General features: G+C 43.5%; 1 protein-coding gene across 1 annotated transcript in view; it reads right to left on the reverse strand.

Annotated features, from left to right (window-relative positions):
- Window positions 1–12,344: 12,344 nt before the first annotated feature.
- The window catches only part of NOXA1 (NADPH oxidase activator 1), a 109,494-nt gene continuing 99,612 nt past the window's right edge, over window positions 12,345–22,226 (reverse strand). Inside the window, exons 13-16 of the mRNA XM_069241411.1 lie at window positions 20,731–20,909; window positions 19,375–19,480; window positions 17,382–17,514; window positions 12,345–13,769 (exon numbers count right to left, since the gene is read on the reverse strand). Coding sequence (XP_069097512.1) covers window positions 13,636–13,769; window positions 17,382–17,514; window positions 19,375–19,480; window positions 20,731–20,909 — 552 coding nt within the window. The 3' untranslated portion in view covers window positions 12,345–13,635. The remainder of the gene's footprint in view (window positions 13,770–17,381; window positions 17,515–19,374; window positions 19,481–20,730; window positions 20,910–22,226) is intronic.

Consider the following 22,226-nt stretch of genomic DNA (forward strand, 5'->3'; position numbering starts at 1 on the left):
CTCTGATCAGGCTCTCCTGCTTTTTCACCTTTTTCGAGCCCTTCATCACCGTTACTTTCGTCAGGCTCTTTATCACTTTCAGCTGCTTCAGGTTCTTTGTCACCTTCAGCTGCTTCAGGCTCTTTGCTACCCTCAGCTGCTTCAGGTTCTTTGTCACCTTCAGCTGCTTCGTCGCTGTCTGAACTTTCTCCTTGGTCTCCCCCAAGCGAGTTGGTCTCTTCGTCCTCAGAGAATATCTCTCTCTCTCCCGTTTCTGCCTGTTCGCTTTCAGTTCGGTTTTGCTCTGTCTCAGCACTCAGCACTGTTTTGTCAGGCACTGGCAATTTCAGCGCTTCAACTTCCTCATCTGTGGGACACAACACTTTCTTTGTGTGACTGGCGTGAATCCAGTTGGGAACCCCCGCACACTTCACAGCGGTAGTTGTCATCAGGATCACTTGGAAAGGGCCTTTCCAACGGGGTTCCAGACACGACTTTCTCACGTGCTTCTTTACCACGACCCAGTCACCTGCTTTCAGTGTGTGTCCTGGACCTTGAATCGGTGGCAAGGTGGTCGCTTCCACCTGGTGAGAGAAAGAGCGAACCACGTCAGCTAGACCCTTGCAGTAGTCTAACACCATATCATCTGTAATATTCAAAAGCGCATTTGCGGGAACTGCAGGAAGTCTCATAGCCCTGCCCATGAGAATTTCGTGCGGAGACAATCCAGTCTTTCTATCAGGGGTGTTTCTCATTGACATTAGCACCAAGGGCAATGCGTCAGGCCATTTCAAATTTGTCGATGCACATATTTTCGCCATTCTTGATTTCAATGTACCATTCATTTGTTCCACCAGTCCTGAGGCTTCAGGGCGATAGCTACAATGCAGTTTTTGCTCAATGTTCAGCGCTTCGCAAAGTAACTTTATCACCTCGTTATTGAAGTGACTTCCCCTATCTGATTCTAAAGAGATCGGGAATCCGAAACGTGGTATCAACTCCCTCAACAATAGCTTTGCAACTGTAAGGCTGTCATTTCTACGCGTGGGGTATGCCTCAATCTAGTGACTAAAAATGCACACAATCACCAACACATACTTCAGACCTCCATGCACAGGCATTTCGATGAAGTCCATCTGCATTCGACTAAATGGTCCACTGGCCCTGCCAATGTGGCTCGCGTTCACAACTGTTCCCTTTCCTGGGTTCATCTGCTGGCAAGTGACACATCGATGGCAAACTGCTTCTGCAGCTTGACGAAATCTGGGGTTAAACCAATCAGTTTTGAACAATCTTATCATGGCATCTCTCCCTAGGTGAGCTTGCCCATGATAGAACCGCGCAAGCTGTGATAAGAGACTATTTGGCAAAACAAATTTTCCCTCATTTGAAACCCATAACTCGTCTGGTCTTTTTATACATTGTGATTTAATCCAGGAATCTCTTTCGTCCTCCCTGACGTTATTCTGTAATGCTTTTAGTTCATCTATTGTATCTACAACCTTCAAGGCAAATGCTTCAGCTGGTTCGAGTTCTGGTTCACTTATCGAATTCCATTCATCTCTGAGTAATATACAATTCAAGGCACAAAATCTTGCGACTTGATCCGCATATGCATTTCCCAGAGAAACATAGGGCCTGATTCTAACTTTGGAGGACGGTGTTAAACCGTCCCAAAAGTGGCGGATATACCACCTACCGTATTACGAGTCCATTATATCCTATGGAACTCGTAATACGGTAGGTGGTATATCCGCCACTTTTGGGACGGTTTAACACCGTCCTCCAAAGTTAGAATCAGGCCCATAGTCTTGTCCTTTCGTATGAGCACTACACTTTACCACTGCAACTTCGGCTGGCATTTGAATGGCGTGTAACAATTCCCTTATCCTTTCCCCATTTTTCACTGGGGATCCTGAAGAAGTCAGGAAACCTCTCTGTGACCATAGTTGTCCAAAGTCATGCACAATCCCAAACCCGTACTGACTATCAGTGTAAATGGTAACTTTCATCAATGCAGACAGTTGACATGCTCTTGTGAGGGCTACAAGTTCTGCTACTTGTGCAGAATAGACTCCTTGAAGCCATCCCGCTTCCAAGACACCTGTTACAGTGCATCCAGCATATCCTGCTTTCAAAATCCCCATCCCATCTCTTAGACATGAACCATCAACAAAAACAATTTGGTCATTTTCATCAAGCTTAGTATCCTTAATGTCAGGTCGAGGTTTTGTGCAAAATTCAGTCACCTGAAGGCAGTCATGCTCGACGTCTTCAGCGTTCTCAATTTCAGCATTTTCTCCAGGAAGCAAGGTTGCTGGATTCAACGTAGTGCACCTTTTCAGCTGCACGTTCGGTGAGCCCAGAATTATCGTTTCATACCTTGTGAGTCTTGCTCCAGTCATGTGCTGCGTTCGGGAGCGGGTCAAAAGTATCTCAACTGAGTGAGGGACCATGACTGTTACTGGGTGTCCCATCACTATTCCTTCACTCTGAGTGAGGCTGATACCAACTGCTGCTACGGCGCACAAACACCCTGGAAGTGCTCCTGCGACCGGATCCAAAGTAGCTGAAAAATACGCTACTGGTCTGTTTATGCCACCATGGGCTTGGGTCAAGACAGACAAAGAACATGCATCACGTTCATGACAAAACAATGTGAAAGGCTTTGTGTAATCAGGCATACCTAAAGCTGGAGCCATGCACATGCATTCCTTCAATTCAACAAAAGCATCCATCTCGTCTCCTTTCAGCTCAATTTGATCCAAGGCATCCTTCTGGGTCAACTTCAGTAAAGGCTTTGCTAGAGTCGAGAAGTTAGGAATCCACTGGCGACAATAACCCACCATTCCCAAAAACTTCCTCACCTCCCTCCTTGTCTTTGGTGGACTCATTTGAAGTACACTCGTTATTCTTTCCTTCATTATTCTCCGTGACCCTTTCTCTATCTGGTGACCCAAGTATTTCACTTTCTTCTGACAAAACTGTAATTTGGAAGGAGACACCTTATGTCCATTCCTTCCCAAATGGTTCAACAGAGCAATGGTATCGGCTGTGCAGCCACTTTCTGTCTTTGATGCAATCAATAAGTCATCAATGTACTGTACTAGAGTTGACTCGAATGACAATTCTAATGCTTCCAAGTCTTTCTTTAGAATCTGATTGAAGATTGACGGTGACTCAGAAAACCCTTGAGGAATTCGACACCAACTGTACACTCTGTCTAAGAATTTGAAACAAAAGAGAAATTGGCTGTCCTCATGAAGAGGCACCGAGAAGAACGCTTGTGACAAATCGATGACTGAGAACCACTTGGCATCGCAAGGGACCTGGAACATTATCACAGCTGGATTCGGTACTACTGGGCAGCATTTGACTATGATGTCATTTATTTTCCTCAAGTCCTGCACGAGTCGGACCTTTCCACTCGGCTTTATTAGTCCCATTATTGGTGAATTACATGGACTGCTTAACACTTCTTTCAGTACTCCCTGTTTTACAAATTCGTCAATGAGTTGGGCAACTTTCATGAGGGTGTCTTGTGCCATGTGGTATTGTGGGGTCTGGGGAAAGATTGCATTGGGCTTTACAGTCACTTTCACTGGTTCCACTCCTTTCATCAATCCCACCTCTTTCCCTGTCATATCCCACACTTCCCTTCCGACTGTTTCCCGTAATTCAGCTGGGATATCTTCTTCAGTTATCATTGGGAACAGACAAATCAGAGGATACTCTTCATCGACAGTTTCCATCTCCTCCCCCTCTGCACTGTCCTCCTCTTCCCCATCACTGCTCGTCTGAATTTTAATTCCCTCGTTCAAACACATAATCGAACATCCCAATTTGCACAATAGGTCTCTCCCTAACAGTGCTATCGGGCTTGAGTCACATACCACAAATTTATGTAACCCTTGATAGTTACCAATGCTGACTGGTACCGGATCTGTAATCGGGTTTGTCAGGTGCCTGTTTGCTACTCCCACCACTTGAACTGTACTCCCTGAGAGTGGCAAATTTGGTACTTCACTGCTCTTAACGGTTGAACGTGTGGCTCCCGTGTCAACCAAGAATGAGACACGATGACCCATTACTCTTCCCTCCACGTACGGACCCTTTTGATCAACTTCCAAGGATGCTGCAAGCACACAATCTCCTTCTTCTTCTGAACTTTCACTCTCCCATACATTGTTTATTCCACTCTCACTGTGTAATGGGAACTGTTGTACAGTGCCATTTGCACTCATTACCTGACCCGAGACCTGTGGAGGAACCATCACTTGCTGCTGACTCATTGGTGCCAAAGGTATTTGCATTTGCTGATTAGGTACCATAGGTAACTGCTGTTGCATTGGCTGCATTTGCGTCATCTGCATACGAGGCATCTGCATCTGCTGCGGCTGCATAGGTTGTAATCCCTGCAACTGATTTACGGCCTGAAAATTTGGGTTTGGACCTCTCATTTTCGGTCCCCTCATTGTCTGAAATGCATTGACATCATTGTTTTGCTGACCAACACCTGCACCTTCCTGCACCACCATCGGGCACTCGCGTTTCCAATGACCGACAATTCCGCACACGTGACACGGCATCACCTTCTTCATTGCCTGCACACCCGTCACAACAGTGTTCAAATCCGGACCATTATTCACAAAACCTCCTCTGCCTCTGCCTCTAGGCTGTGACTGAAACGCCATGTTTCCCTGCAACTGCGGCTGCGGTTGCGGTAACTGTTGTTGAAACCCTTGCAACCCTTGCAGACCTTGCAAACCTGTCTGAGCTGCCTTAAGCTGCATCATCATCACCTTCTCTTTCAACCTTTTCTGTTTCACCTCAATTTCGTCGCTACAGTATTTCGCATAATTCAATACTTCGTCAATCGGTTTCGACTGCCAGCAAATCAAATGCGACTTTATCATCTGACTTATCTCTGGCCTCAGCCCTTCCACAAATCTAAACACAAAATGAAGCATGTCCTTCGCCTCTATTGTTTCCGTGCCACTATAGTTCTTGAACGCCTTCAACAACCTCTCATAGTAACTATGAATCGATTCTTTAGCCTCTTGGGCAGTTCGATCAATCTTCTGCCAATCCACATTTTTCGCGGCAACCTTCGTCTTCAAATGCTCAATCACCTTATAGTACAAGCTCATCACCATAGGTGATGGTGCACCTGTCTCCCTGTCTCTCTCTGGTTCACTTGTCGGCCAACCTACAGCTCTTTTGCAATCCTCCCACAAATCTGCTGGAACTACAATCTCAAATAGAGTGTTCAGGTCTTCCCAGAGACACTTTGCAAGCTTCACAAACCTATCAGTCTGTTGATACCATTCAATCGGCTTCTCTCTCAGTTTGGGAAAATCGTCTGTAAAAGACTGAATATCGCTTCTGTGCCATGGTACATGTATTAATTTTCCCCCTGCTGTTTCCCTCATTGGTAACATGGTTACTGCCTCGCTGCTCTGTGGTCTTTTCTCATTATGCTCTGTAGCACTGTCCCTCCTCTTTTCCTTTCTCTTTACCCACCTGCTTTCCCACTTGTCTAAGCACCTCCACACTTGTGCACTCTGTAGCAGTTCTCTAAGGTGCGCCTTCATGCCTGCTGACCTCATATGTTCAAAATCTGTGGTCCCAAAATCCAACCTGTAGCTCCTGCTCAAGTGTTTTGTCTTGTCTATGTCAACCCCGTTTTTGTCGGCTATTTCCTGCAAGCTCTTATGTACCTTGTTCACTTCCTTCGTAATCCTGGGACATAGATACCTCAGTTCTTCTTCCGAGTAGGACTCTAACCTATTCACACCCATGGTCCCTTCCACCAATTCTTGTGCTTCCATGTTCAACCTCATCCTATTCATATAATCTTCTCCCTTCCCACTGGCTGAGCTTTGTGTGGAATTCAGACTGTTGAACCACTGTGTCAGCTGTTGCGCATTCAACCCCATAAGTGTAGCATTTACATCGACTGCCATTGATGGTTGCGGCAACTTTTCAGTGTTCGATGTTAGAGGTATTATCAGTGGGGGGCTCGACCTCACCAGTGTTGACTGAGCACATATGGGACTAAACTCCATCAAGGACCCAGACCCAGTTGGCTGAGCCGCTATCGGAGTTATCCCTGGAGTGTTTTCTATGCACCTTCTTTCTGTCCCGTTCTGCAGCATTGATCCCTGACCGCTCATACCTAAGTTAGGCTGACTATACAAAGGTACTGGTGGACCTACAGTAATGGGTAGTGATATCGCATCTGGGTTTTGTCCATTTCCCATGTTCTGAGGCATGTTCATTCCCACACCATGGGTCATCATTGCCGGCATGCCCATCTGGCTCCCCGTCATTTGAGCATGTGCTGTTCCCCCCTGCATCTGCTTTTGAGGCATCAAAAACTGGGTTGATTCAGCTTGTGCCATGGTTGGGCTGTGACCATTCTGTCCTCCCATTGCGGCTTGTTCTAGAATCATTCCCGTACTATTGTCGCTGCTGTAATACCTTGGGACCTGCGGCTGATAATTTTCTGCTGGTTTCAACATGGGCACATCTGGATATATTCTCCTAACCTGCGGTATCTGCAGGGTGAACGGTAGACTCGGGTCCTTAGATCCCGATGATGCTCCTGAACTCTGAGTTTCACTGTTCTGTACCGGTGCCGGAGGGGCAGAACTGGTACTTGGACCTTGTCCACTCTCCGCATAAGGTGGTGGACGGTCGTTCAGCAATTGCATTATTAACTCCTCATCCTCTAACTCCTCTTCTCTTCTCAACTTTTCCTCGTCCTCTCTATCCTTGGAACACCTCCTGTTTGTCTTACAGGTAGCTTTCTTACCTGTCTCCCCTTCTTCCTTAGTAATTGCTGGAAATAATTTTATCCCCTGCAATACATCTGACCTCCACACCTTCTGTGCATTGTCCCACCTAGCGTCCGCTAGTGTCTTTTCTACCTTTCTCATCCTGGTCTCGAACTTCTTCTGCTGTTGCTGTCTGGCCATTAGTTCCCAAATTGCTAGAGCCTCGAACTGGGCTGGCCTTGGAGGCACCTTCATGTCGTACATCGTGAATCTCAAATTCTCTAGGATCCTTATATTGAATGTCCCATGTATCGGGAACGCTACGCTCCCATGTTTCTCTGTCAGTTTGTGCCATTGCTTTAGCCAAAGGCACGGAGCTACCCCCTTCTCTTCCATTACAATGTAAGCTGGTGTGCCCTCGGGCGGCGTCTCCTCTCCTACGCTCGCTTTAATGTAAGACTCCCCCTTCATCGCACTCCTAAATGCTTTAAAGAATTTCATTTTCTCGTCCTTTTATTTCACAAAATTTGTAATCAATGGGTGACTTTAATTCCCGGAATACTCTTCGCTTGCCTTTCCCCTTCCAATCGAGCCCCACGGACTGCGTCCAATCCGTGCGCGACCCTTCTCTGCAACCAACCTATCCCAGCGCGGCTCCTAGTGACGTCACACTCACACACACTGCGGCTGACAAAGCCTCGCGGCTAGTCCTCCTTCACTCAGCTCCTCTCGTAACAACTTCTTGCATGTATCGCGAGCTACCAAAAATAAAACAGATCTGTCGGTTTACTACAGGAAGGGTAACACAATCGCTTCAGGACCTTAGGGATTTTTCACTAGCCTCTGCAGTTATTCCATCTTTCTCGGTCCCCACGTTCGCAAGCAAATCTGACCCGCAGACCTACTCTCAACTTGTCAATGATCTATTCTAGTGCACTTAGAATTTTGTCAAAGCCCGAAGTCGAAGTTTCTTTCACTCCCTAACACACGTACCGACTTGTTGACCACGCCCGATCAACCTACTAAACCGCCCAGACCACAACATAAAACAACATACTCCGGAGTCTCTTGACCTCGCAGGGCCCGTCTCAACAACAACAACCACGTGGACCTTTTTATGCACGAAGCGCCACACGCACATGAAGTTCGACGACTTCCCTACTCTCACCCTCGGAGTCGCACCTCTGCTATTTCTATGAAGTTCGACGACTTCTCTACTTCTACGCTCGGAGTCGCACCTCCGCTATCCTCTAAAAAAGAAAAAAAAAAAATCCTCGCAACCTTCTCACACAATCTGCGGCAACAAGCTGTGCAAGCGCAAAACCCTAACTTCACCCATACCATCACTAGTACCGCCAACGCCGATTCCACACCTCCATTCTCTTCATTCGCAAGCTCCGAGATCCCGGGAAAGTCGCGGTGGACCTAGCCCATCATCATTCTGTCAATCTGTTTTGCCCAAGAAAAATCTAATTCAACTTCTCGAGTGGGGTCTCAAAATGCGTGCTCGTTAATTCAACACCATGTACTCTAAGAGTACAGGGTCCCAAAAGACGAAACCATCCTCTGCTACCATCTACTGATAGAGCGGTCCGTACTAATAATTTACCTGTACTCGGACGCTCTTTAGGCCGATGAATCTTTTGACTAAGTGGGACTCTCCGTACTCTATATCGGTTAATTTTAATCAAATCAGTAATCAATAACGAACATAAGCAATACCTTGATCGACATAACACTTAACAATTAATCCAGAATACATTTCGGCAAACCCTGACCTTTCAGCCAGGAATAACCACACCAGTTTATTGAAAGTTAGTGAATTTTATTTCCCTATATTAACAAAGCTAGCACCGTGAGACCAGGCAACTAGGCCGAAGCCTGCACTAAAGTAATGCTAAGCTAAAACATTTCAAACAAGCAAATCATAGCACACGTTTACGATTATGTCGGATTAGTGCAATTCTAATACACCACGTTATATAAAGCACGCTTATAAATGTTGGCAAACTACTCTGAGGGCACATTTTGTCCCCGTACAATCTTTATTAGTTCGGTTAAAGTCACACATGATTATTTCACACTACGTTTATGCGTTAATAAAGGTAAAACCTTCATTTTCTGCTTCATCACCTTCTAGTGCAGCTTGCAGCCATCCGTTATGGGACAGAGTGCCCTTCTTAAAATTATGGCCTTAATTAGACAACTCCACTATTTTAGTAATTTGCCTCTCTGGGTCAGGTGAGCTGGTTTCAGTCTTTGGAAGAAATGGCGAAGGACTTTATATGGGCATCAGGTAGGCATATGGCATTCATTGAAGTTTTATAAGTTCTGATGGTGGAGGGCGGTCTTGGCCGTCCCAGTTTCGAGCAATACTATTTCTGCAGCCCAGACTCAGTGGTTGCCCAAGTGACTGATTCAAGGAGTATTACACGAGTTGGGTCAGGTGGAACAAGTGATGGTCAGAGGGTAGCTGGTGGCCTTAATAAGCCTCTCACTGTTAAGAGTTGGAAATGTTTAATTTCACACATACGTATAGTCCCTAGGAATATGAGATTTAAACACATGCAGTTTAATTACTTACGTGACATACATGCCTCCTGGACATTTGAACCTGTTTAAACGTTGGATCCACATACATTGCTCTATGTGCGACTACCTTGATGTTAATTTTTTCCAAATGGTACTGTTGTGTGTCTGAGTGCAAACGTTTGAAAAAGAATTACCTGCAAATAGAATGAGTACTTCATATGGTTGAATCATTCCTTTTATGTGGAGGCTGTGTACATTTCTGAATTAGCTAATACTAGGGGTGGGGACTTTACCCCAAGAATCTTGAAAAGTTCATAAAGACATTGATAACTCTGCCACTATTACAGACTATTTGTGAGTGTTCAACAGGTCACTGAAGCTTTGCAGGTGTATCTATTTAATGAATGATAGGAAACAGATTTTAAAAAGTGTTAAGTAGAGAGTCCTTCTTTACTTTTTCCGAATCTCGTCACCAAAAGAAACTATAGAAGTTCCTTCTGCATGAACTTTTACTGATTCTACTTCCAGAGGGCAGTTCCTCCTAAAGGACGGAGGGGCGTCACCCCGCCTACTGTGGGACAGCAGGAACATGTAAATAAAATAATAGTCACTTACATGAACATTTACAGGCACGTGCTATTCTAGCATGAGTGTCAGAGCATGAGAAGGAGGCAGGGATGATGGCAGCAGCAGGATTAGGATTACTGAAGCTTCCAGTGCGGAGTGCGCATGTCGGATTGGCTGGCTGTTTTGCGAGGGCCAGCCCGACATGCACACTTCACACTGCACCTATCCCTGTAGTGTTAAACTGCCTGGAGATTGCAGACACAGGCACTTAGGCTCAAAAGGTGCACTGGGTTAGCCTGTTCAAACCAATCCTGGTGCTGTTCTCATGCTGAAAACAGCATGAGAGCAGCTCCAGGATTGGTAATGGTTCGCGTTGGCTGTAGGGAGTCAAACTGTGAGTTTTTAGCTCGTTGCTAGTTTCGAAGAGGTGAATTGAGGTGGGCGTGGAAAATAGAAGCACGCATTAAAGGCTGAAGGCACATTATCTCACCTGTACCCCGAGATGCATTCTCAGATTCACCTCTCTCACACATTTCCTCACAGTCTTTTAAGAGAGTGTCACATCTTAGATGTGTTGTAATTGCCTGTGAATCGACTTGAGCTGCCCCTGAACTTACTTTTAGAGGCCTGCAAGTCACTTGGGCTGGAATTAGGACAAATCTGCATTCAGCAGTATACTGTACTGCTCATGAATTAATGGACTGTGTAAGTAGGCACTTTTAATGCGTTTTCCTCTAACTTAAAGTGTGTTTTTCCACTTTGCCCATATAGGAAAGTATAACGGTACGCTTTAGGCGTTGGTGTAGCAGGCAATGAAATACATTTCAGTAATTTCAATGAAGGGAAATAGGAAGTGTTAAATGCAGTAATAAGAACCCCGAAGAGATGGTTGATATGTACATGGACTTAATTAGTAAATGCCCGTCACTTCTTTCTTTGCCGCGGAAGGAGGTTAGTCGGTTAAATCTGCAATAATCCTGGTAGAGAATGTGAGAATTAATTTACTTAAAGAGCATGACAATTGACCTGCTGATGTTGTCTGGAAATAACATCTGGAACTCTAAGCTGCTGGCTCACGAATGACATTTGCACATCATTTTAAACAAGTGATAGTGTGGTGTATACTGTGTGCTGTCTCAGAGGTAGGACTCCTTAGCATAATGTGACTGAACCAAGTCATCAGAGAACATAGAGATTCCTTATTCTTGCTTAAAAAGAAAGAAATCCAAGTACCTGCAAGCCTGTTTCTTGATGTGCATTTACCAGCTTAATATTTCTTTATGTGCACTTACCAGCTTAGTCTGGCTGGAAGTGTAGGCAGACTCTGGTGTGAGCTGCACACACTCAGGGCTGATCAGGCTTTGCTGCTGGGCCACAGTGAAGGAGCCTTGCCTTTCATGATGTAACTCTTGTCTTGTGACCTGTGGTTGCCTGTCCTTTGTCCGCAGGACCTTTCTGACCTCTGGTACACTGCCTTTTTGTCGAAAGAAAGTTTGGTATGCATTTTGTCTGTTTGCTTTGCCTACTATATAAGTGTCAAGTCAGTGCGGTAGCGAGATGTGAGTTCGGGGCACTTTCACCACGACCCCTGTAGCAGCATTAATGTTTGTCATAAGTACAGCCGATGTCACGTCTTTTCATCTCAAAATATTAGGCAGCGCTGCTGCGCAGTGCTTCTATGTGCACATTAAGCTCTACTGGATGGGCAGCGTCTCTGCGTAATCCTATGTAGCAATGTGCTCTGCACTGTTAATGTCTGTGGTTCCTTGACTATACTGCACACTTTCAGACCTTATGTGCCCCCTTGGTTCCACTGCCAGCTGTAGTAAGGGTGCTTTCTTTGGCTTCCCTCAGATGCAGTGCTGGTTAATCTGATCTCTCTCTTTGGGTGCGTCTTCAGCACTCTATCACCAGTACCAATTGCAGCGCAAGGTCCAGGAGCGGCTCATTCGCTATGGCGAAGGAATGTCACCCCCCACGCCAAGAGCCAGGAGATGAAAAATGAAACAATAGTTTTCTATCGTTTCATTTTACAGCTGCTGGTTCAACCAGCAGTACTGGTTCAACCAGCAGTACAGAGAAAGGGCGGGGCTGGGCCACAGGAAGTTGGAGGAGGGAAGAGTGCACTAAGTGCATATGTGTGTTTGGCAGGCCATCTGAGGCCGGCCAAACACACATGCGCACATAGGTATCTCTAGCCCAGCTGCAAACACAGTCGGGCTGGAGAAACAGCACAGACCCCAGGCTTGTGTCTGAGTGGCAGTGACTGCCGCTCAGACCAATTCTGACATTGCTTACATGCTAGGTTTAGCATGTAAGCAGCGTCAATATTGCTGGAGAGCCTCTGCCGGTGTCCCAACGAATGATGGGACTCCACATGGAAGGAAGAGGAGTGCGAGGTGGCACGAGATGGAGAGGGTTGTAACGTAAGTGTTTTCATTATTTATTTCCCCCCCTCCAATTCCGTCCCATTCCCCCCCACTCCTCCCCTTGAGATTTGCGAGGGCCACTGCTGAAGGTAACAGTCCTAGTTTACATCCTGACTCCTGAGCCCTATGTGCTGTCTTTATGGGCTGACAAATGTCTTGCAGCCTACATTAACTGGTTTTCTAACAGCAGGGGCATTCGAATGCAAGCAATAAAATTCAAGCTATTTGTCAGGACATAATATAAATCACAGGGTCTGGTAACAGATTCCATAGGCTGGCACTGACATATTGCCTTGGGCTGTACACTGTGTAATCTTTGAGATAGGAAATCCCAGGAGGCCCCACTTGCCTTTGATGCACTTCTGCTCTTGTGAACAGGTCACTGTTGGGAGTTAAGTTACCTTAAGATGCAGATGTGGATTGTTACTGAGAAGCAATTGCAGAACATCTAAAAATAAAACATTATTTTTGTAGCACATGAATGAGTAGCAGTGATTGTGTTGTGTGTAAATTTAGTGTAACACAAGGCACAATCCCTGCTGTTCTTTACTGTGCAGTGCTAGTTACAACACTTGAAATTCTACTGTTAGATCAACTAGTGCTGTACCACTAGTACTGAACAAGCAGCTACCCATGTCATTGTCATATGAAGTCCCTTTATTGATGTCATAACTCCACTTTCACGATTGTTTTATTAACCTTCTTACTTCCTCAAATTTGCCTGAAAATGCACCATTTGCCCTACCTTTTTAAAAAATATGTTCTGTGGGAGAACACCCCCAAACTCCACTTATGACAGTCGGGCTCGCTCACTACGCTCACTCAACACAGGGCACTCATCATGAACTTTTCCGCCCATCCACTTTCAAATGTCACTAGCTGCCACTGTCTACTTCCTTCTCAACAGCTTGAAAAGAGAAACGTGTTCAAACGCTCTGTGATGAGTATAAGAGGTTTTTACTTTTCACCAAAAATATTCTGTCTCTCCATTGTGTTCATGATTTTATTGGCAGCGTGAACAATTTGTACATAAAGAAATGCAGCTGTCTCTGGTGTGAAACATGCCACTGCTTCTATATATAAGTCTGCAGAGTAGAAATGCTCTGTCCATAGGGAGGTCCCATAGGTTGTTAGAGGTCACATGGCCACGGTTGCTGCAGTGTGGGATGCAGTCAGACTTCAGATATGTAACCCACTCATTGGCTGTTCAGGTGCACGTCATCGCTTCCGTGGAAATCTGTCAGCTTAGAACTCCAGAGAGCCCTTTAGTGAGAGTGAGACAAGGCTCACGTAACTGCAGAATCTACTGTAACGTGGGTTGGCATGGTCATTGCTGAGGCCACTGAAGCTCAAGCCACAGCTTTGGGATCCGATGGCGTCTTGTGTATGGTGAAAGATTTTTCATCCACATCTAGAGATGCAAAGCATTTTGGGAAAATTCCAATTTTTCCGTGGCAGTGGCCTTCTAGCCAGTCTTCATTCACTTGCAAAAGATAAAAGAGAAGGAAGAGAAGTCAGTATGTGGTTTCAAACAAAATATAACATTGTGACACTCAATACTATCCAAATGTGTAAGAGGCATTGAGCAAAGGACCAGCAGACTCGCAGCCTTCGCACTTTCAGTACAATTGTGGGTAATGCCACTTGCCACATCATTTCCATATTTCAAGAAAAAACTTGTTTCTAATTTACACATATTAGCAGTTTCAACAAAACACAACACCTGCTGCCACCCATTGACAGGCCCATGACAAAGGCTAAGTGGTCATCTTCCAGATCCTGAGTGTAATATTCAGACATTATGCTGGTACAAATGAGGTGAAACCTGTGTGTTAAAATGACACAATCGTGAAAAGATACTGTTACAGAATATGCTGTATAAACTGCATTTTCTTGATACATCATTTAGTCAGTTTAGTCACCATGCTGTATAATTTGGTTCTTCGTTGCCACATAATTCCAACCTAACTGTATACATCAAACACATCCACCAAAGTGACCACACTGCAATTCAGTGTTCTTTATCAATTACTTCTATAAATTCTCTTTTTTAACTCATCATCATCCTCTGGCATAATTAAAATAATTACCATATATTTATCAATAATGAAGCGAAAGCACACGATTCACGCAAATGAAGATATCTCATGATGCCATTCCATTATCATGAAGTCTAAAATCATTTCTTCACTTAATGATTGGGCTTGAAATGCTAGAGGTGCTATGTCATCAGCATAATTCAAATCCTCATATCACAGCTATTGATATATATTTTTTACAAGAACCCTTATTAGGAAAAGATCTTCGAAAGGCTGAAGATCACCGTGCCGGACCTACATAATAGAAATCTCCAGGTTTTGTTTCTGGGAAACCTTGTACTTGTGAGACCAGAAAGGAAAACATCTATTGAAAAAAAACAAAATTCCTCAATTCTCAAAGAGAACTAAGTTTGAGGAATATTTTTAATTTTTATCACATGTCGAAAAGTAATGCAAACGTGGGATGCTTTTTATATGGCCTAATAGATACCATGAAGATGCCATCCTTCAAGACATTGAGCATAGGTCACCTTAATTGCTTCTCAGAACTGTAAACAAAAGATCGTGGTTGAATCTTACTTATGGAGTGGTTCATGCGAATTTGTGCAGATAAGAAGATAATTTATGTTTACATCATGAGGAATGTACAATATGTACCATGCATCACCTCATTCGACACAGGTCACTTCAATTGTCATTAGTACTGTAGCCAAATGATAATATTCAAATTCTGCTCATGTAGTGGGTCATGTGAGTTTGCACGGATAATAGCATCCAATGTCATATTTAAATTATGGAGAATGTGCAATATGTATCATTGTTTTGTTTTTTTAAATTCGTACTAGACACTTTACATAGATTGCTAGTGGAAATTGAAGCCATGTTTACACCACAAGGGATGTGCAATATGGGTTGTGCCGATGTTGCCTATGAATAAGCAGTAGACGCTTCATACATATGACTTGATGATTGGTATTGCATCTAACCAGTGAATGGTCACCTTGATGTCCCTTACAATTGATATTTTCCATCAGGGTTCATATAAATAATCTTCAATCAGGGCATCGGAATGGCTCGATAAGTTTTATGGCACTTGTGAGCATTGTGGATGTATTGCACTTGTTATGTTGCGAATTGCTACTTACAGTTCGATTACGGTTAGGAATGACACGGGACGTGCATTACACAATGAGATTATCGAGGTGGGGGAGAGGGGTGCAAACATATAAGAAACGGACAAAGAAGAGGAATGTGTACTTTATCTTTAAAATCTGAAAGGAAATTGCCATTTTTTACATGTAATAATATAAGGCATCGAATGCCGTACACCATGGATTGCAAACTCAACGATAAGAGTTAAAATAGGGACTAAAACGAGTCTTATGGTTGGGTGCTGAATGCTCCAGTGTTTTGTGGGCCAATGAAATGGAGAAAGAACTATGTAAATAAATAGGATCCACCATGATAGTAATATAGGCCCAGAAGAGGCGTTGAGCTGAAACACGTCGCCCGCGTTAACTTTTTCATTTTGTTTTTTGCATTTGTTTGATGGACTGCTGGCTTACAGTAAAGCAAGTCGTTACCGAGCACCGGTACCTGCTGTGGATCTGTCTCTGTCTTGTGAACCACGAGTTGGGGAAATGACTACGTGAGAGGATATATATATAGTGCACTTTGGATACACCCAGGTGAGTATCACTCGCTCATTTCATTCAAAGCGCTGTTTGGTGCGTCATTCTGCCTTTAGGAAGTGCTTCCATTTGAATGCATTATTTGCTATTAATTTTACATCTGAAAATTATACTCAATCATCTTAATGTTTGTCACATTCAATAACTGATCTCCGATATACATTTTAGAAAGAAAATAATATTTTTTCTGATCAACAACATAGCCATAACGGCGGCTATTGATGTGATATAAAGCATTTGAGCATGCAACACCTATCATCAGCACTTGTGAGTGCCTTTTGTTGATATACTGGCACATTAAAACCAGGCGTATTGACTTTGCCAATGCATGTTAATCCAGCAGACCAATTTTGCATCATAAAGAAATGGCATCAGAAAAGAAGGTAAGTGTATTAGCACCATCCAATAAAACAGGTCTCCTATAACAGGGTTCTATTTCCGATTTAGCAAAAGTTTTATCACAGGAGGTGTTTTTGGTTGAAACAAATTTTATAATAATGGAATATGTTTAAAATACTTGCCGGCTGACCAATGTAAACAGATATTAAAGAAAAGAATACTTTAATAAGTATTTTTAGCATATGACAAACAATGATTATGTAGATAAACCTGCAGATCTGATGCTTGCATTTTGCGCAGATAGGGCTTGTTTTGACTTTTCATTTCCACACATTAAAGTACGTTTATTTCTGGAAAAATCACAAAACCCTTTACATCAAGAATTTCCAATGTTGGTCCGCAAAGAGCAGAACTGTGGTAGATTTTCAGGATAACTTCTACCTGTGTATACAAATCCATTTTAGATTAACTGTATATACATTTATCTCGTGTAAAAATCCAGAATAATCTGGCAGGGATTCTGCTCTCATGGGCATCATGCTTTATATTACAATATAATGTGCTTCATCTTCGTGAGCTGGGCAAATTGTAATGAGTGGCATCATAAACATCACAATGAAGTACATGGAGGTTTTTCCTTTTAAACATGGAGAAGGAAGGTCAAAGTAATGAAGGTCAGAAGTTCCACGTGGCCACGTCATGTGCAAAACAATGAGACAGTCATGACTTTTGACCTCATGTACACGCCTCCAAGCATCAAAGTGCAGAATATTGTTGAACAAACAGCCTAGACTGGCAAATGACGTCAGACATAACATGGTACCGCCTGGCAGCTGGGTATGAGGTTTATCCAGCCTATGCGGATGTTACAGATTTACAGGAATATTGCCACATACTCAAATAAGGTCCCAGCGGTATCAGCTGGATCGCCCTTCACTTTACAAAGTGGAGTTCTCATAGGACCATCGGTGTAGAGTCTTTGCCTGGTGGGAATCAGTAAGCGACTACTGAGGTAAAATATCTCACCTTCTGACAGGATGTCCAGCACATCTCCCTTTTCAAATTGGAGGTCTTCAGGGCCTTCTGCGGGGTATGCATACAGTGCCACCATCTGGTAAAGAATGGACCTGCCACTTAAGGGACTGGAATCCGATGACTTCTGGTGGAAAAATAAAAGAACACAATTCAGAAGATTTATTTTTGACGCAAGACTCACTACCATCCCCATAGTTGAGATGCAAAGATACTTCTAGGTGCAGGAAAGGTCCACCTGCTCTGCTGGGAGGAGGTATAAACTGCAAAAAGGGAGTTAAGCATTACATAGAAGTAACTACATTGCATAGATCCAGGCCCACCTGCTCTGCTGGGAGGAGGTATAAACTGCAAAAAGGGAGTTAAGCATTACATAAGAAGTAACTACATCGCAATGATCCAGAAGTACGACCTGATAAACCCAACAGCAATCCTGGCCCAAATGCATTAGCCAGGAGGTCGGTAGAGAAAGCACATGGGACACACCTTATGGGTTTCAGTGAGGGGGAGCCAGTTCCAGGGAGAGGGTCTTATGACAATTCTTGGGATCACCTGCCATTTCTGGGGCAGAGGTCTGTCACAGCATCTTCTGATGCCCGTACAAAGCTTGTTTAACCCTCCTAAAAATCATATACATTCTCAGAGCGTGTTTAGCATGGCTGCATTAGTAGCAAAAAGAAGCCCCCGGTCAAAAAAGCATAAAGCACTCACTGAACACCTTTTTCTCAAGGGATGCTTGGACTTGTCCAACTCCAGAAAATGTTTTTTTTAACGTGGTCACAATAGTAATTTTACTGCATGACTTTCCAAATCATTGAGAAAGACACGGTTAAATTGTGCTCTGAAGAGAAGCTCATAAAATATTACAAATATTCCAGTGGTTGGCACAGTAACCAAGAACATTATTTCCCTGCAACAACAAATTAGTTCTGTGCTGGTAAGGAAATTGTGTATTGCTCTCTTAGGACTTGGTAGGCCAGGGATACCACATCGCATTTAACCCTGTGAGTAGCCACATATTCTCCAGCTAAGTGTGGGATCTCCGTATGTCCGGTATGGCCAGTTGATCATTCCGTCATTATGAAGAAATTCCAAATTGAAGAAAGTCAGTCTGATAAAATCAGACAACAAAACTTTATTTTGGAGAAAAGTCAAAATGATGAAATATAATTTCCACAGAAATGTTTACATGGAAAAGGTAAATGTTCAGGTTAAAAAAATCCACACAGTCTTTCTTTTATGTCTACTACAAACCGGTACATAAGAAAAAACAAAGCTGCTTTAAAAAACAAAAATTAGAATCAAGAGGATAAAAGAGGGGAGCCTACTCTTAAAAGACACAAACAACTACCATGAAGAAACATATTTTTCTTCAAGAATGGACTTCACCAGGTTTGTTTCGTCAACATGGCCTAGTCATTCTTCAAGACAAAATGAAGAAAGGTTGGCCAAAAACCTCTCATGAAAATCACCTTCTTTAGATAACTTTTTTGTCAGGAACACATACAACCAGCCAGTCCATCTGAGGACGTAGCTGGGATTAGTTCTTCGTAGGTACAGAGACAACCACTCTCACTATTCTTTGCTTCTCTCACACATGGTCCCTAACATGACAGGGCTGTCATTTCTACATTCTAATAGACATGTCGTACAGTAAAGGCGCTCCACTGACTGACCCATTCCTGTATGCTAGTATGATGGTTCAGCGAGGCTATGTACTTGCTGCAGCTGTCTGAAGAGATTTGTAGGCTATCATCACATTAGGAACAACATTTTCTTTCATCCTTCTAAATTTGGTACAGTTAAATTTTGTAATAGTAACACCTGTTATTTACAGTGCATGCGAATGGTAACACTGTGTTACTAAACCCTACATAAAACAGGTTAATAATAACATATCATGCATCCAGTGTAATGAAGCAATGAGTATCTATGGGCTAGAGAGTGTTGTCAACATCAATTACCATGTAGGACATAATGCTCTTACCTTGCACCAGAGGGACGCTGTCCCATCTACTGCCTGTTCCCACAACTTCTCAAGGTCCTCGTTTCCTGACACGGGTGTTAACTCTTGGCTGTCTGGATCCCTGTAACTGTACCAACCCAATAATATGATTACATATTTCCTGAATTTACTTATAGAAATCGTAGGAGACTCTCAAAAGATTCAAAGCATGTGTTCTACAGACCTTGACATTTACATACTTAGTAATGTGCAAGTAAGCTAAAACTGGTCTAGGGTGCTTCTTTGTACCAATACAGAGGACCCCTGGCAGTATGGGCTGGACTGCCACTACTAGAGGAAGACTAGAGTGGCAGAGTGTGTAAAAAATGATGGCATGGAATGTAGCCAGATTCATTGCCAGTGGGTGAGATTAATTAAAGTATTCCTTCCACCACTTTGCTCCTACTTGTTGTTAAGGGGTCTTGTCTTTTTAAATGCCAGTGAGGTCAAAGTCACATAGCTACCACCGAGCCACTTGTACTGATGGGCACTCTTCAAGGTTGAACATAAAGACCCATTCGTATAATGAGAAAAAGGAAACCACAAGTCCCTGCATCCAAAATGGCATTGGCGTGATAGTGATAACTGGTTGAAAATTACCCCTGTGACATTGGGAGGTGCCAGCTATGCAACTGTGTTATTATATCCAGCAGAAAGTTAGTTTTGGTTTGTAAACTACTCTGATAGAATCATATTTTACTGGCTTCAGCAGGAGGTAAAAATCTTGTGCGCACAAGCAGGTTGACCTGGAAACACATGCTTTTGGTCAAGAGGGTCTGGTCATAACAGTAACCAATGCAATGTCTTCAGTTAAATTAGCACAAGTGGATGTCTCTAAAAGCTATCTAAGGAAGGAGCTGCCTCCTAGGGAAAAACAGTGGAACTGTCCAGCTAGATGGGGATGCAGACAGTCACATTCATTTTGCATGACCAAAATGTGCTTTTAAGCCTGTGGTTGCTGACTTGGGCCTTGATCAAACTGAAGGCAGCAGTAATCTATAGGATCTAAGTGGAGCATATATATGTACAAATCACATGATTAACATTAAATAAACTGTGATTTAAGGAGATGTTAGATGCTTCTAACTTTCAACCAAGGACTCATCATGGAGGTGCCCAGGTAGCATGAAGAGTAGATGACTAAAGAAATGACATTTGATGGTCTCCTAAGCACTAACTACTACACTGGGGAGAACCAAGAAACATACAAGGAAGAGAAAGATAAGCACAGATGACAAGAAAGAGTAATAAGAGAAAGAAGACCAGACGAAGAAATGAACAACATGTATTAACAGCGAAAGTTGAAATGAAGGAGGGCAAGATTTAGTATGGACAGACCTGAGCTGCATGGTTGTGTTGTCTGCTTGGCACCTGAGCTTCTCTTTCAACAGGATATGCAGGTCTGGTAGGGACGTGTTTGGCCTCACTTGGAGGGTCACTCTGTAGCTGCAGTGCACATTTAAGACTATTGTATTTTGTGCATCGGATGAAGCTCCCCTATGCAGGGGCTCTGCTTCCTGTCAGGCAAAAACACATGAAAACAGCATCAAGCCAACATAATGGTCATCATTAGGCTCAGGACATTATGCTCCCCCGCCACAACTCCTGTTTCATGTGCTACTCTCCTACAACACAATGTTGGTCTATATGAATCACAATACCTGGGGCATTGTGCCCCTGCTGTCCCTCTCTTCCGTCTGCTGTGCCTACCTTCTACTCCTCAGTAACCAAGACTACATTTTTTTCATTCCTCCTGTTCTCTTCTCCTCAAAAACAGCTGTCCTCTTTTCCTCTGTACAACTTGCTTCTCAATAAACTGATTCACTAATCTGTAAACCACCTGCCCTGCACTCAATACAGCCAACCTCTTCAAAACTGTGACTATTAATACATTTTTGGGCCTTCTTTTTCATTTCAATGATCCTCTCTTTCATGTTACAATATACGTTTCCCCCATCAACACATCAGCTCCCATGCCTCTATAGTCTGTCTTCCACTCCATTATATATTTACATTCTCAACTACATCACAGCAGCCGTTCCTTCCCCAGTACACTTCTTCCCCAATGCACCTACCCAGTCCACCTTCTCAACATGTCACATCTTCAGCTCTTCAAAACTGCGCTCTCCCTAATACACAGGTGTCTTCTTCTAGAGTGACTCCAGTCTTCTATACTGGATCAGTCTGCCCTATCTCAGTCTATGCACCTACGCTCTCCATCTTTGTACAACGAGCCCCTACTCAACAGGCAACCTACTCCCAATATACCTACCCTATCTCCAATGATACAATGGCACTATTATCCTCAATATGCCTGCCCTTTCTTCCTGAATAGATGACCCTCTACTTTTTAACATACCAGCCCTCGTTGTCTCAATACATCTACAATCTAATACCAAACACACATACCCTCTTACCATGCCTGTCCACCTCCTCTACTTTCTCCATCTAAATATTTGTGTCCTACACCTACTCATTTCTTCCCACAGCACCAGGTCCTCAATAAACGTGTTTTAATGCTAAAAACATCACCCCTCTTCCCCTCCAAAATGGGAAGTCTTCCCTCCCAATGCACATGCACATTCAAGCACTGTCGACATAGACACACCTTCCTTTCAAATATACACCGTTGCCAATGCATCTGCTTTCCCCTACTCATCATACCTAAACATACCTACCATTTCCTCCTCAAACAGCCTGCTCTCTCCTTGCCACATCTATCTATGTGTTTTCAGTGATAAAAGTGCCATCTAGTTCACCCACATTCTGTTTAGTATCAGATACACCTAGCATCTTCTTCTCCAGCATACAATGATCCTCTTCAAACTAAAACA

Source organism: Pleurodeles waltl, chromosome 6 (genome assembly GCF_031143425.1).
Source record: "Pleurodeles waltl isolate 20211129_DDA chromosome 6, aPleWal1.hap1.20221129, whole genome shotgun sequence".
Taxonomy (NCBI): Eukaryota; Metazoa; Chordata; class Amphibia; order Caudata; family Salamandridae; genus Pleurodeles; species Pleurodeles waltl.